Below are 15487 nucleotides of genomic sequence, written 5' to 3'. Positions count from 1 at the left end.
AAGCCAGTCCTAGCAGACCTGCTTCCAGGTCACCAGTGGCCCATTTGTTGGTCATCCAGTAAAATTGGTGTTTAGAAACATGAACAGATTTTGCAGAGGTTAGCTCACCTCACATCTTTGCTTGCCTGTCTTACACCTGTCCCCAAGGCAGAGGCCCTGGGTGAGAACAGCTTTGTCCTGGCTGCTGAAGTAGGCAGGGGAGTGACTTGACTCATTCAGTAGGTCTAAGAGGGTGGATACAGTGGGGAGCCCCCAGCACCCGCCGGCAGGAGCTCTGGACTCTAGTCCAAGGCTCAGCAGTGCACATGTGTTCTTTGTGCTCAAGTGGCACTTCTTGGTAACCGTGTGCTGTTCATTGAGTGGATGCACTGTCTTGTCTTTCAGGGGCTTTGGACCAGTGCAGTGTGAGTCATGTGATGGGGAGTGGCTTGGCATGAGACAGGTGGCAGGAGGAATGTGGTAGTCACGTGGTAGGGAAGTGGCAGAGCCTTCAGGAGGATGCCACAGCTGTTGGAGCTGGGCTGGGGCAGGGAGTAGTGGCCTGGCAGCAGCCACACACAGGCCGGAGTGCAGAGGCTCAGACTGCTGCGTGCCGGAGCGCTTGGCTCTTGCAGTGGGAGGTGGCGATCAGTGGAGGGGCACAAAGCCTGCCTCAGGCATCCACCTGTGCAGTAAGTGGTGGCAAAAGTGTTCTCCTGTGGTTGCCAGCTTAGTGCCAAGCGCTTCGAGCCAAGAAAGGAAGCAGGAGGCTGAGGCACTGCCTTCAGAGTGTTTGAGTCCACCCCAGGCGGAAAGCTCATCCCCTCCCGGCAGATGCTATGCTGGGCAGCATGCTGGGTCTCCCTGCCACAAGGCCAAGGGGTGGAGGCAGGGGGTTCAGCCTGGTGCCGTGGCCCCGGCCCACATGCTGATGCCCACGCGGACACTTCCTGCTGAGGACACAGAGGCTCAGGCTTGGTCCCTGTTCCGAGCCAGCTCTGCCAGTCATGCTGCATTGCCGTGAGCCAAGGTAAACTTCCCAGCAGGTGCCTGTCTTTTGTCTGTGTTGTACTCGGTGTCTCTTCATTTATATTTTGTTTCTTCTTTTCCAAAGGAAAGGGGGCCTCTGACTGTCCCTCCTCTTTGTGACTGAGACGCTGAGCACTGGCTATGGTCAGGGCACATTTTTGCAGTCACGCTGGGATACAGCAAAACAGGGGTTGCACCCTAGGGCGTTCTCTTCACCTGCTCTGCCTCTTAAAGGAGCGAGTGTTGTGTCTGCTGCTCAAAGCGTGTCTGGCCTGGCCTTCTGCACTGCCTTTGTCTGCCCTCCTGCATCATCAGATCCTTAGCCAGCACCTCCCGTGCCGGGTGCCGGTCTTGGTGCTGAGAGCAGCTAACAGATCCCGGGCTGTGGAGTGACTGCCAGCCTCGGGGAGCCGACAGTTAGCTGGTGAAGCTGGCGTGCGTGTGTCATTGGAGGTTCTGCAGTGAAGCAGGGAGAGGGAGAGGGGGGCGGCACTCAGGCAGGCAGGGGTGGCACCCCTCCTTGTGGGTGTGCTGTGCGCTGGGCTGGGTTTCCACTGTGCTTTCTGCCTGGCTTCCTTTCGGTCACAGCCAAGCCAAAAGCTGAATTAAGATGCCCTGCATGGGCTGAGTGCAGGCTCAGTGTTGGGGTGGGGGAGGGGCTCGGGAGGGGCTGTGGACCTGTGAGTGCAGTCACATAAAACAGGATGAGTGCCTGCTCTTACAAGTAAGGACACTCGAAGGGGGAGACGGAAAGGAATCCAGGACAGGGAGTCAGCTAAGCAGAGCTTTCAGCCCAGGTCAGCAGACAGAGGGCTGCTTTGGGCTGGGCCTGCTGCCTGGAGGATGTCCCAGCTTGCCTCTGCTTTCCTCTGCTTCCCATTGCTTGGAGTCCTCACGGATGTTGGAGCCCTCTTCTGCCCCTCCCATTCCTCCCCAGGGGTGCTGGAGCCCTCCTGTCTGCCCCCCGTCCCACCCATCCCATCCTGTCAGGGACGCTGGAGCCCTCCTGTCTGCCACCCGTCCCACCCATCCCATCCTGTCAGGGACGCTGGAGCCCTCCTGTCTGCCACCCGTCCCACCCATCCCATCCTGTCAGGGACGCTGGAGTCCTCCTGTCTGCCCCCGTCCCTCCCCATCCCATCCTGTCAGGGATGCTGGAGCCCTCCTGTCTGCCTCCTGTCCCTCCCCATCCCATCCTGTCAGGGACGCTGGAGCCCTCCAGTCTGCCCCCCGTCCTCCCCATCCCATTCGGTGCTGTGGATACTTTCTCTTGCCATCCGTCCCTTCTCCCACAGCTTGAAGTTGATAACCCATGTAATTAGCCTCACACAAATGCAGCATGTCATTCTGCAACCTGTCAGGGCATTTTCTTTCTCCAGTAGGTGGCAGGGATGGCGGAGAGAGTCCTGGCCAAGACAGTCTTTACTGTCTGAGTAGAACAGGCAGAGCCTTTCCAGAAAACTCTTGACAGTGATGTGGACTGCACTCAGGTGCTGCTGGCCGCCTTGGGTTGACCAGATATTGCGCACTGCCTACGTTTGCATTGAGCCTTGCCGTGTCCATCCCACTGTCTTTGGCATCATGTCACTAACAGCAGTACTAGTTGTTAGGATAAGCTATGACACAATGGCAAACACCAACCGACCAGTCTGGGTGGATGGCACAGTCTTTCTGTTTCTCGTCTTAGGAGTTTTGCTGAATAGTTGGGAAAGTAGGACATGCTTCCCACTTAGTTACGTAGCGAAGAGCACAGGGGACAGACGTATCCATCTCTGACCTTGAGCAGGCTACACGTAGATGCACAAGGTGAGGGCTCAGAGGCTCAGGCTTGGCCCCTGCTCCAAGCCAGCTCTGCCCAGTTAGCAGGGCGACGACCGTTCATTCCTGAAACGGCTCAGGTTTTAAACCTGAACACAGCGTCTGCTGGAGCCCTGACGGTACCTGCACTTCCTGCATTTCGGGCGTGCCTGTTGAGGAGGTGCCTAGATGTGGAGCCAGGCCTGACCACACCCAGGGAAGGCACAGGGTTCCCCACCCAGGGTGTTCATGGACGCCAAGGCTGGACACAAGTCTATTGGCTGCTCATGAGGACTGTCCCTGCCCGTTGCTGACAGCTGCTCTCTGTCACCCACCTGTCCAGTGTGATTGCGCAGGCAGGTGGGCGATACCCGCCAGGACTCAGAGTGCCTTCCCGGAGGCGCCTGGGTTCATGCCAGGTCTCCCCCCTTGTGTCGTTTGGCTGACTTGTTTAGAATTTGAGTTACTGAATTTGAATTTGTAATTTAATTTTGGTTTCAGCATCATTCCAAAGGTTCTCACCTAGACAAAAGCTTTTGTTACAAAGACATTTGGGTTGGTAACTCTGCCTATAAGAAGTTCCTGTATGTTAAAAAGACATAGGAGGGGCCTGGTGTAATAGCCTGGTAGTTAAATCCTTGCTTTGCATCCACCAGGATCCCATATAGGCACTGGTTTGTGTCTCAGTTGCTCCACTCCGCATCCAGCTCCCTGCTTGTGACTTGGGAATGCAGTTGAGGACGGCCCAAAGCCTTGGGATCCTGCACCCATGTGGGAGACCTGGAGTTGATTCCTGGCTCCTGACTTTGGATTGCCTCAGCTCTGGCCATTGTGGCCACTTAGGGAGTGAACCCGCAGACAGAAGATCTTTCTTTCTGTATCGCCTTCTTTCTGTAAATCTGACTTTCCAATAAAAATAAATTTAATAATCTTTTTTTAAAAAAGACATTTAAGACTTTATTTTATGGTTGGCACTGTGGTATAGTGTGTAAAGCCACCACCTGCAGCGCTGGCATTCCATATGAGCACTAGTTCAAGTCCTGGCCTCTACTTCCTGTCAGGCTGCTTGGCCTGGGAAAGCAGCAGAGGATGGCTCAGGTACTGGGCCCCTGCACTCATGTGGGAGACCCAGAAGAAGCCAGTTTCAGTCCGGCCCTGCTCTGGCCGTCATGGCCGTTTGGGAAGTGAATCAGCAGATGGAAGGTTGCGTCTCTCCCTCTCTCTATCACTCTGCCTTTCAAGTAAATCAATATGTATATTTAAACAGCTCTTTAAGGACTGATGCTTTGCCTGGTGGTTAACATGCCAGCCTCCCACAGCAGAGTACCTGTGTGTGTCAGTGCACCTGCTCCGCACTCCAGCTGCCTTCCCTGGCGGCTCCCGGGGGCAGGGGTGGCCAGCCGTGCAGCTGACCTGGCTGGAGTTGGCAGCCCTGGGGCGGACCCAGCCCAGCCCTGACTGTTGAGTGTGTTTGCAGAAGGGGGAGCACATTTGCTTGCTCTCCTCAAATTTTATTTTTATTTAAACATGTTTCTAACATTTATATAATTACAAGTTTATATAATGTGATTGTCTTAAAAAAAAGATTCACTTACTTCAAAGGCAGAGTTACAGAGTTAATCTTTCACTTGCTGGTTCATTCCCCCAGAACCCCAAAGGCAGGGCTGGACCAGCTGGAGCCTGGATGACGGAGCTTCGTCCCGGTGTCCTCCGTGGGCGCAGGGGCCCAAGCACTGGGGCCGTCCTCTGCTCCTTTCCCCAGGTGCATTGGCAGGGAGCTGGTTTAGAAGTGGGGCAGCCGGAACCTTGGCTGGTGTCCACATGGGATGCTGGTGCCACAGGCAGTGGCAGCACGCGCTACACCACAGCGCCGGGCCCCCAGTGTCAGGACTTTGGAGAGAGAAAGCTGGTAATTTGCTAAGGACAGGTTAGCTTTTTATTTGTAACAGTTTTTAAAAATCAGTTATATTCCCAAGTTAATAATGCTTCACTTTCATCCTCTATTCTGAAAGTTTGTAAACTTTTTGTGTCTGGCTTAATCTAAACAGTTTCCACTGTTGAATACTGATGTACAAGGAGTGAGTAGAAGCCAAGAAAAGCAGAGCTGGTGGGAGAAAGCCTTGGACTCCCCCCTTTTCCCTGCATCGGACTGTGAAGGTAAGCACCCTTGGGTGATTCATTCATTCCAGTTCCCAAGTCGTTAAGGACAGCAAATCATTTAGCTGTGACTGTCGGTCCAGGAAGTGTCTGCGGGATGTTTCAGTGTGGCTGGCACCTTGTCAGCATCTGGGGCATCAAGAACTGGGCCATGCTGTCCTATGGCAGGGAAAGGCGTGAGTTGCCTGGGAACAGTGCCCCTCTGCTGAGATGTGTACCGGCCTCTTGGAGTGGCAGGGGAGGTCACAGTTGGGCAGCACTTCAGCACCTTCTCAAAGCCTGGGGCTGTGCAGGAGGCGGAGGAGCCGTGGTGACCTCTGGGTCCAGCCAGGAAGGACCCAGTGGGAGTTAAACATACACGAAGGGCGGGCTGGTTAGAGCAGTGTGCATTTAGAACTAAGCTAGCGACAGTGGCAATGGGAGCGACAGGCTGGAGGACCCTACCAGGGTTAGGTACCAACAGTAATGTGGGAGGGGTCAGGGCACGGTTGGCCAAAGCAGTCATAAAGGGAGTGACAAAGAGACCCTGTGAAGTGTGCTGGCTGGACGGCTCTCTGCAAGTATCTGGCAGTGGAGGACTGGGGGACACGGCTGGAACAAGAATGGCCATCCCAGTGGCTGAGCCCAGGGCACTGGGCTCGTGCAGTGTAGCCTTCATGGGAGGGTGGGGGACACGGCTGGAACAAGAGTGGCCATCCCAGTGGCTGAGCCCAGGGCACTGGGCTCGTGCAGTGTGGCCTTTGGAGCTTCTCTTGACTGCCACTTTGTTATTCTCCTCAGCCAGCTTTAAGAGGTACCACATGTATGTCATGTCTCCACAGCTAGCCAGTAATGAGCATGTAGCCGGTGACTGATGGCCCACACTGGCTGACACCTCAGTCAGGGCCTGGGCTCAGGAACAGGAGGCTGGGTGGATGGGTAGGACACTTTGGGAGCGCTTGCCTCTCTTGGTCCAGCTCCCATGCCTGCCTGCCTCATGCAGGGTTGGCCGAGTGTTCCCTGTCAACACCTTCGCCCCTTGCATGCTGTTGATTGCAAGTGCTCTGCCATCAGCCCCTGGTGGCAAGCCATTTATTGTTGGAAGATGCTCTCCGTCTCCTATACAAGCCCCGCCAAAGCCCGGGGGACGGTGTTCCCCTTCCCCCATTTCCCCCATTGAGAAAACTGTCTCTGATCAGGTGATCTGTGCAGCATCCTGCAGCTAGCCAGTGAGCAGAGGCTTCGGGGGAGCCTGTTTCCTGTGGTCCACAGGTGTTGTCCTACACAGCGGCTATGTGTGCCTTGTGCTCAGGTGTGCCCAGGCTGGTGACAGCACAGGAAGGGCATACCCAGAGCTGTGCCACAGAGGGGCCTCAGGAAAGGCTGCAGGGAGAAGGTCCACTGTGTGGTGGTAAGCAGCCCCTGGCGATGGTCATGCATGCTGAGAGCCGACTGCTGTTGCGGCACAGCCCCAGGGCACCAGTTGCACATCTTGGCTCTGGGTTCCTGGGTGTCTCGCAGTGTCCTGCTGGCTAAAGGGCTGTTTTTATGGTGTGTGTGTGTTTGGGATGGGGTGAAATGGCATGGGCAGAAATTCTCAGTGGGTAAATGAAACAAGCCAAAATTTTGAATGCCTTTGGCTGTCACCTGTAAGTGGGCTCCCTAAAGAGTTGCCTTGTAGCCACATGGAACAGTAGCCCTGTGCACTCACAGGGCAGGGACCTGAGAACAAAAGAAAGCAAGCAGGCAGCCACGCTCGGCAGAAGTGGCTGGCAGTCAGGTGTTTAGAGGAAGCACACAGCTTTCCACTCAGGGATGGAGCCTTCGGCATCTGTGAGAAGGAGGAGAGCAAGGCAGGGCCCGGGCCATGCTGACTGGCACGGGAGCCCATGCAGTTGGGCTGTGCACTAAGTGGGCCTGCCTCATTCTGGACACTGCATTAGGCTCTGGGAGTGCAGCGACACAGCGTAGCCCCCTGCTGTGCCTGTGCTGCTGGGGCAGTAGGGCAAACCACATGACAGTGGGGTGCAGCTCCAAGAAGAGTGTGAGTGGTAGAGACAGCCCTAGAGTGTATGTGTGTGGCAAGGACCAAGGCCAGCAGGGAGCCCAGCTGCAGGGTCCTTGCCAGCTGTGATGGCCAGCTGCAGAGCTTTGCCCTTGCCGATCAGTGGTAGGAAAGCTTGGTGGTGTCGGGGCATTGTAGCCTTTACACGGAGCCCCGTGGGGAAGCAGTGTGGACAGAGCTTGACCAGAAAACTGACTTGGAAACCAGGGCCTCTGTTGCACCTGCTAGACCTTGCGCCAGCATTGTCTGTGTTGGTAAAGGCGGCCGAAGGTCATGTCTTTCTGGTCGGGTGGGTGTGAGGGCAGACACAGAGCTGCACGGGCTGGACTGGCTCTTCCCCCAGGACAAATAGAGCGGTGCCGCAGCATCCTTCCAGACATCTGTGGCGGGACTGGAACTCTGTACTCACAGAATTCCTAGAGCAAGCACAAAAAGGAAAGGTCGCTGGAGATGGCTCTGTCCCCTCTGGGAGCACATCTTAGTACAGGAAGTCATCAGCTACCCAGCCACATGGCCTGGAGCTGAGCCAAGCTGAAGGTCTCTTAAAGACAGCTTCTGTGGTATAGAAGTTGTGCCCTGCAGAGCACCAGGTGCTGAGGCCCACCCCTGGGCCCAGGGCACTCAGGCCTTGCACTCAAGTGCTCCAGTCCGGTGTCAGGTTCAGGGACACTGAGCGGAGTGGGCAGCGGGGGGCAGGTGGTGTGCCCAGCAGTCCTGAGCCCGGCCCGCGGGTGGCCTTCAGTCGTACTGCCATGCGTCATATGCTGGCAGTGTACTGTCTGTCAAACACACAGATGAGGAAAGGTGGTGATGATACAACAGCACTGTGCTTCTAGGAGGCAAATCATCTCAGAACCACACAAGAAGTAGTGGACCTGGAATTGGCGGAAACCTGTCAGAACCCCAAGCTGGAGTCATGACCCCGAGCTATACCCTGAAGTACCTTAGGCCCTCAGACAAGAACAGGCTGTGGAGAGTCTCCACGGGGCCAGGACATTCAGGGAGGGGTACGGGGGGCCCAGGCAGCCTGGCCGGGGCACAGACTGCCTGCAGAGGCCAAGGGCTACAGCGGGCAGTGAGGCTGACCTCGGTGTTTGGATTGGTGCATGGGGTGGGCATGTGGTTAAGCAACTTGTGGCTACTCTCCAGGCAGGGATGGGTGCTGTCCTGGCAGTAGGATAAATGTTGCAGGCTCATAGATTGGGCCTTTCTGAGCCCGTGCACACCCTCTATCCCCCCCCAACCTGCCACAGCCATCACCTTTGTGGACTCAAGGGGAGTAAGGGCTGTTCTAGCTTGAGACCAGACATCAGTGCAGGGTGCACTACACCCCCAAAGCCGCTGGGTCCCCAGGAAATACAGATACTGCACCCCCCAGACCAGTGCAGACAATCTGCAGGGAGATGAGGTCCTGGGTCCCCGCTTTCTGAAGTTCTGAATGTTGCTGAGAACCAGTGGGTGCCCCAATTCCAACCGCCATTTCCTTCTCCTTGGGTCCGTTTGCCCACTCAAATCTCCAGCCTCATTTCCCTCGGTGCTCCACAGAGGAAGCACGCAGTGGGCGTGGGGCTGAGCTGAGGGAGAACGGACAAAGGTGTTACCCCTTGTGTGTGCTGCGTTGTGCTCCTGCTGTCTGGAGTTCCAGGACCATGTGTCTGGTGCCCTGTCTGTCTCCCTCCACGCCACGTTTGTCCTTGAGAGCCCAAGGCCTGTTGGTCTGTTCCCCGACGTGCCCAGGGCCGTTGGAGTGACAGGGACCTGTGGCTGTGCTGGCTCGGGGCTCGCAGGCCAGCGCCCTCTGCCGTGTGCTCTGAGCCCAGCTGGCGTGCCATGGGTGAGTGCCCTGGCACTCTCCACAGGGTGGGGAGGCCCAGCTGAGGGACGCTTAGCAAACAGCGAAGCAAGGATGTGTTTCATAACTGTGTCTTAATGGAATTTCCCCCTTTCCCTCTTTTCCCTTCTCCATTCAAAATGATTAAGAATGTTATACAAATGCCAAGGGAGAGAATGGTATAGAAGAATATCCAGACGTTAAAGAAATACCCAGTAATGAAGAGCGTCTGTTAGATTTTAATAGGGTAAGTGGACTGTCCTCCTCCTATTAACTTCAAGATGACCACCATCCTCCTTGTCACTCTAAAACCTGGGAACCAAATGAGGCCCTGCCCAGCTGCCCCAAGTCACCAGGAGCTGTGTCAGAACTTCTTCCCCACCTGGCCGTGTGCTGCCAGCTTCCTTAGTGCCCGCTGCTGGCATTGCTAAGGTCTATCACGCCCCCCACCCCCAACCACTGCGCAGTGGGCTCTGCTCCTGTGCCTGGCCACAGCCCACCTCAGACTGTCCTGTTGCAGCCGTGGCTCTGGGCTCTCTGGACACAGCCCCTTCCTGACAGGCTGTGACCGCCTTGAAGGGGCAGGGAGCAGAGCCTCCACACGCCTGGTCTGGCCCCAGCCCTTCCCAGTCAGGAAAGTGGATGAGTGGATGTAGGACTCGTGTTTCTTCTCACTGTTGCTTGTCAGTGTGGGTTTAGGTCTTTCAGGATTTTTCTCCCAGAGTTACCCGTAGTGCTGGTGCCTACGTCCTGCTGGCCATTGGGCTGCCAGACTGACCATGGCACAGCTGCTAAGGGTCCCACTGACCGCAGACTTGTGGTGAGAGTGGTTCCGCCCCCTTTCCTGGCATGCTGCCCACCAGTCCCCTCACTTGCCTACCACTGCAGTCCCCTAACCCCATGGCCTTACCTCTAACCCCTCCTGGATGGCAGCCCCAGCCAGTTCACTGTTGGCCTGCTTCGCATGCCAGGCCAGTGGTTCCAAGTCCTTGCAGCCACCCTGTGAGGAATGCTGTGGCTGTGCCTCTCTGCAGACCAGAGGTGACCCACCGGGCCGAGCGGTGCCCCCGACCCTGGGGCCAGCCCGACTCCCGAGCTCTGTAAGGCGTTGTGTTTGCCCCATCTGCTCTGTCTGTCTGCTCTCTCACTTCGTGTGGCTTTCCTGAGCCCCTGCCTCAGAGCCTCGAGAGGGACAGTGCTGTCATTGGGTGCTTGTTAGTGTGGCTGGCATCTGGGGGCCAGAGATGCTGACCCTGTGGCGGGGGGGGGGGGGGGCCTGTCCCGCATAGCAGTTTCTCTAGGAGGCGGCAGGGGTCAGACCCCAGTGTGCAGGAGTGTTCTTGAGCAGCGGTAGGTGCCTGGCACTGAGAGCATCCTCCAAGCACCACCTGGGACCCGTCATCCTCCAGAGGCGCCCCTTGTAAATGGCCGTGGGTACCCCTCACAGGCGGCTGTGGCTTCTCCTCACAGGCAGCCACGGCAGTTCCCTCATGGGCTGCTTTGAGTCCCGTCACAGGCAGCCGTGTCTGCGCAGGCAGCCGTGGGCGTCTCCTCACAGGCAGCCGTGTCTGCGCAGGCGGCTGTGGGCGTCTCCTCAGAAGCAGCGGCGGGCATCCCTCGCAGGCGGCCGCGGTGCGGCTGCCCCAGAAGTCGGTCTGTGCGCTCCTTCATCCTGTCTCATTGTGCAGCCCCGAGGGGGCGGCCGTGCGCGGGCGCCTGGCCGGGAGGGGTCAGGGCCTTGGCGCATCGCGGAGGGGCGTTCGCTCGGAGCCAGCAGAACTTCCACAGGAAGGCAGCGCCGTCTGCTATCCGGACGTTTTCATGTGTTGGAACTTGTTTCTGTGCTCGCAGGTGTCTTCTGTTTATGAAGCTCGGTGCACGGCGGACCGGGACCCCGGCGCGCCCTCGGGTGGCTCCGCGGGCAGCGGCGGCGCGGCGGACGCGGGCTCGGATGGCGGCTGGGTGGAGCCCCGCGCCCAGGGGATCTTCTCGCGCACGCATCTCTAAGCTGGGCGCAGAGCGGCGCGCGACGGGAAGGTACCCTCGGGAGGCCTGTGGATCCAAGACACCTAGGGTTCTTCAATTAACTGACTCCGATCAGTACTTCTCTCCTCTTGCTTATATTAGAGTTGAGGACAGCTATCCTGTTGACGATTTTTTTTCCAAGCTGTTAACTTCTTGGCTATTTGAAATAGACTAGATCGTGTTGTCAAACCAAGAATGGGTGTGCATGTGCTTGTCTTAGAAGTTCCACTGCTTTCTGCCTCTTCACTGCAGTCACATCGCTGTCACCTTAGAGCATTGCAGTGTCCGCAGCCGCTTCTGTCGCGCGGAGCCTGGCCTCGGCCAGCCTGGGGTTCTGGGACCTCGGGTCCGCAGTCCGTCCCTGCAGCCGGGCCAGTGCCTCCTGCCGGCGGGGAGGGCAGAGGGGGCTCGCAGCACTGGAGGAAGGAGTGTTCTCCGGGCTTTTCCCTTCCCAGACATCCTGGGAGATTCTGTGGTTCGTGACTTTTTTTTGCTGACCGACGGAGTTAGGGATTGGCAGTTGAGTCTCAGTGGGTGAGACACACAGCCCTCCCCAGCCTTCTGCTGTTCCATGTACACCAGAATCCACCACAAGGCCCCTTCAGTCGTAAATTATTTTCTCATCAATCATTTTCAATTGAAGCCCCCAAAACTTGAAGCATAAACATTTGACGTGCAGAAGAGCCCTTCTCAGCCGGAGGGGCCTTTGCTTGCTGCAGCCGGCCACACTGTGGCTGGCATGTAGGTGAGCTTCTGGCTCATCTTGGTTAGAGAGTGCCCTGGTGGGCTGGGGCAGGGAGAGAACACTGCCTGTGCCTGTGCAGCAGCTGTGACCACCGCATCTGTGGCTCGCCTCCAGCCTTGCCTGGTGTGCCCAGGGCTCAGGACGTCTGGTGAGAGGCGGGCTGTGTCCAAGCCCGATGGTGACCTCCAGCTGTCAGCATACTGTGCCACAGGCTGAAGCTGGGAGAGGCAAGGTCTGAGAAACCTAAAGGTTTTGAGTTGTTTTTGGTTTTTTGACCAACTCATTTTTAAACATGCCTGACATCAGTTCAGCATGTCTGTGACCTCGGAGTGCCAGGGAGCCTGCTGTGGGCCGGCCGGCTTCCCTGCTGCCAGGGTGCGCAGTGACCAGACAGGTGGCTTGCTGGCTGGGAGCTGAACTGACTGCGACGCAGGATTTGCTTTGAGCCTCTGGGTTTGTTGCCTTTTCCTTAATCCCGAGAGAGGCGCCCCGGGGCTGGGGAGCCCGGGAGGGCACGGGTCCTCACTGGGACTCGTGCGTTAGGGTTACTTCTATACAGCACATCTTTTGACACTTTAAAGTGGGTGTGTGCGCTCATGTGCGTGTGTGGGGGTGTGTGTGCGCATGTGTAAGGTTTTATGTTGCTGTTATTTATTTATGGACTTCAGATAAGTGTTTAAGTATTCTTTCTTCTGGAGCTTCCTCAAATTTGATTAGCATCTGCACTGAATTCTTCCTAAACAGCAAAGGCAAAAATGATTAGAAGTTGTAAATCCCCAAAGTTACAGCGGTGGCGATCATCCCGGGGCCACCCGTTGCTCCTGCAGCCGAGCCAGGCCAATCCTGGGGAGCAGACTCCCGTGCCGTGGGGACAGGCTTGCAGAGGGAAGAGGGAGCCCCCACTGTGTGTGTGTTCACGGCTCGGCAGTCAGAGTGTAGGCTCTCGGCTGCGGAGCTGAGCGTGGTTTTGGTTTTGTGAATGGATGATCACCAAGAAAAAACATTACAAAAAAATTGGCAAACGCTGAGACGCACTGTGGCATGAAGCGTGTTGCATTTCCGTAGCACTGAAGCTTCAGTCTGCTTTTCCGGACTGAGAGTTTCCCCGTGGTTGTATTGTTCTGATTTTCACTGACACCAGAGGAACGGAGGTTTTTTTTTTGTTTGTTTTCTTGTGGAGTTAACACCAAATAAAAAATGGAAAGAAAAAAAAAAAGAAAAAACCAGTTTGCTGTTTTTCTTTATTACAACAAAGATTCTTCTGGAACAGCCAGCTGCCTGTGAGTTGGTAGCAGGTGAGAGGACTGACTCCACCCTGCCAAGTGACCTTGCCAGGGCGACCCTGCTTCTGTGGCAAGGGCCACCCTTCCCAGCCCCAACACGCAAAGCTACTCTAAGTCTCTCATAAAAGCACAGGGGTGGGGTGGGTGGTGGGCAGTGCCATGGTTTAGGTGGGTTAGACTTCTGCCTGCAGTGCTAGTATCCCATATGGGCAATGGTTTGAGTCCCAGCTGCTCCACTTCCAGTCCAGCTCTCCCTGCTAACGTGGCCTGAGTGTTTGGGTCCCTGCACCCACCTGGGAGACCTGGAGGAGGTTCCTGGCTCCTGGCTTCAGGATGACTCAGCCCTGGCTCTTGTGGCCATTTGGGAATGAACCAATGGAGGTGCGCTCTGTCTCTAAGTCTGCCTTGCAGAGAAAAAGTAGTTACACACACACACACACACACACACACACACACACACACTCTGTGTTGCCGGGCTCAGTGCTTTGATTTTCTTGTAATATAGATCTGCACATGTTACGATGAGGGTTGCTGGTTAGGAGAAGTGGGTGTTTGTGAAGCCAAGGAAAGTGGGACTCACCTGGCCACCAGGCATCCATACCCACACACAAGCCCTGGGTTGGATGTGCCATCCCTTCCCTGGCCCAGGGCTGCAGCGTTGCTGTCCTGGCTGCTCAGTCCCCAGTATCTGGTCCAGTCTGACATGACACCTTGCCGTCGTGTGCCCTGTGTCGGCAGCACTGCATTGCATACCCTTGCATGAGGTGCCTGCCACCTGGCATGGCTCCGCCCACACACGCAGCCCTGTGGCCCTGCCACCTGGCATGGCTCCGCCCACACACGCAGCCCCGTGGCCCTTCAGGGCCTGTTTGTTTCTCTCTCAAGATGCGTTAATCTGTAAGAGTTACAGAGAAGAAGGGAGAAGCAGAGCATCTTCACTCACTGAGTTGCTCTCCACAGGCCTGCATGGCCAGGACTGGGAGGCCGGAAGCGAGGGCCAGGAACTTCCTCTCACTTGCATGGCAGTGCCCAGGCACTTGGGCTGTCCTTGGCTGCTTTTCCCAGAGCAGCAGCAGGGAGCTTGGTCGGAATGGGGACCTGTTGGGGCGGTAGGGGAGCTGGCTGCACAGTTAGTGCTTGACCGTTTTTTCTGGTTTCTGGGGTGTCTGCGTAGTGTTCTCTACACCTTAAAACGATACAGCTATTCATCTGTACATTCCAAGAAGCTGTGTGAACCCCGAAAAATTGGAGATGAGTTTATTCAGTGCAAAAACTTCTGAAGTCCATACAGTGTTTTTCTTTTTTCCTTTTTTTTTTTTTTAAGATTTTTCATTTATATTTATTGCAAAGTCAGATATACAGAGAGAGGAGGAGAGACAGAGAGGAAGATATTCTGCCCGTTGATTCACTCCCCAAGTGATCACAACAGCTGGTGCTGTGCTGATCTGAAGCCAGGAGCTCGGAGCCTCTTCCAGGTCTCCCACATGGGTGCCGGGTCCCAAGACTTTGGGCCGTCCTTGACTGCTTTCCCACGCCACAATCAGGGAGCTGGGTGGGAAGTGGAGTAGCCGGCCCCACACGGTGTTTTTCAAAATACACATTTGCTGTGCACTTTTTGGAGACAGCTTGCCTTCTGCCACCAGGCCTTGTCTTTTGCACCTGTGTATGTTGTACACAAGGCACGTGGCGTTAGCATCTGCCCTGTGCCTTTCCCGCAGAGCCCGCCAAGCGCCTGCTGCCGCTCCTGTACACTCTTCTCAGAGGACAGGCCTGTTTGCTTTGTGGTCTGGGCTAAGTCAACCCAAGAAGCCACAGACGCTGAAAGGGATCCTCTGTGTGGGACTCAGGCTGGGTCTGCTCTGGCTGGTGCCAACCCCATCCTGTGGGCTGTGGCTTGGGTGCCCTGCTGGGGCAGTACAGTGCCCAGCTGTTCCACACACCTGAGGGCATTTATCACTGGCTTTGCCTGTGGCTGGTGTCAGCATGTGCCAGTGCCATGCCAGAGGTCTTTTCCTGTTGGTTCAGAGACGGCCTTGTGGACTGCCAACTCCACGTCACCATGTCTGTTTCCAAGGACGGCACTTCTGGCTCCTCAGTGGTGTGTCCCCAGAGTGTCAGGAAAGGGGACAGCCATCACCAGGCTCTCGGGCTTCAGCTGCTGCCACCGCAGAGCCACTCAGCAGGCCCCAGCAGCTGGGCCGTGCCTGGGAGGACTGGGAGAGAGGAGCTGCCAAGGTCAGGGAGAGAGCTGCACCCCAGAGCCTGCCGCTGGTCCGTCCTCACGAGCGTGCTCAGCGACAGCTCCTGCTGGCGACAGCAAGCTTCATGTGCCAGCCTGCTGGCGACTGACCGCTCTGAGAGGCAGGCGCGTGAGCTCACGCTGGGCCCCGAGGACAGAGGCCACGTGGTCCTCTGCAACTTCCCACTGCCCGTACCCCTCATGAGGAAAGTATGTGTGTAGAAGGGGTAGGGGTTGCAGCTGCATCTACCAGGCAGCCTTTTGCTGACGGCTGTGGGTGATGGCATTCCCAGGAGGCCTACCCCTGGCCGTGTGTGCTTGGGCCAGTTCCTGTCCAGGGTGTGTCCGATGCGGGACA

The 15487-nt window shown here is 56.5% G+C and overlaps 1 protein-coding gene across 3 annotated transcripts in view; it reads left to right on the top strand.

Annotated features, from left to right (window-relative positions):
- The window catches only part of KIAA0232 (KIAA0232 ortholog), a 68838-nt gene extending 55753 nt beyond the window's left edge, over positions 1 to 13085 (top strand). For 2 of the 3 annotated variants that reach the window (XM_040966480.1, XM_040966481.1), the window contains 3 exons: positions 4854 to 4962; positions 8987 to 9084; positions 10689 to 13085. In XM_040966480.1, the coding sequence (XP_040822414.1) occupies positions 4854 to 4962; positions 8987 to 9084; positions 10689 to 10844 (363 nt within the window). In that variant the 3' untranslated portion in view covers positions 10845 to 13085. The remainder of the gene's footprint in view (positions 1 to 4853; positions 4963 to 8986; positions 9085 to 10688) is intronic. The other variant, XM_040966482.1, reaches the window with a different exon arrangement.
- Positions 13086 to 15487: the final 2402 nt, after the last annotated feature.

Source organism: Ochotona curzoniae, unplaced genomic scaffold, assembly GCF_017591425.1.
Source record: "Ochotona curzoniae isolate NIBS_2020 unplaced genomic scaffold, NIBS_Ocur_1.0 scaffold_4505, whole genome shotgun sequence".
NCBI lineage: Eukaryota > Metazoa > Chordata > Mammalia > Lagomorpha > Ochotonidae > Ochotona > Ochotona curzoniae.
Note: the sequence above shows the minus strand (reverse complement) of the source record. Positions and strands in the feature narration are given on the sequence as shown.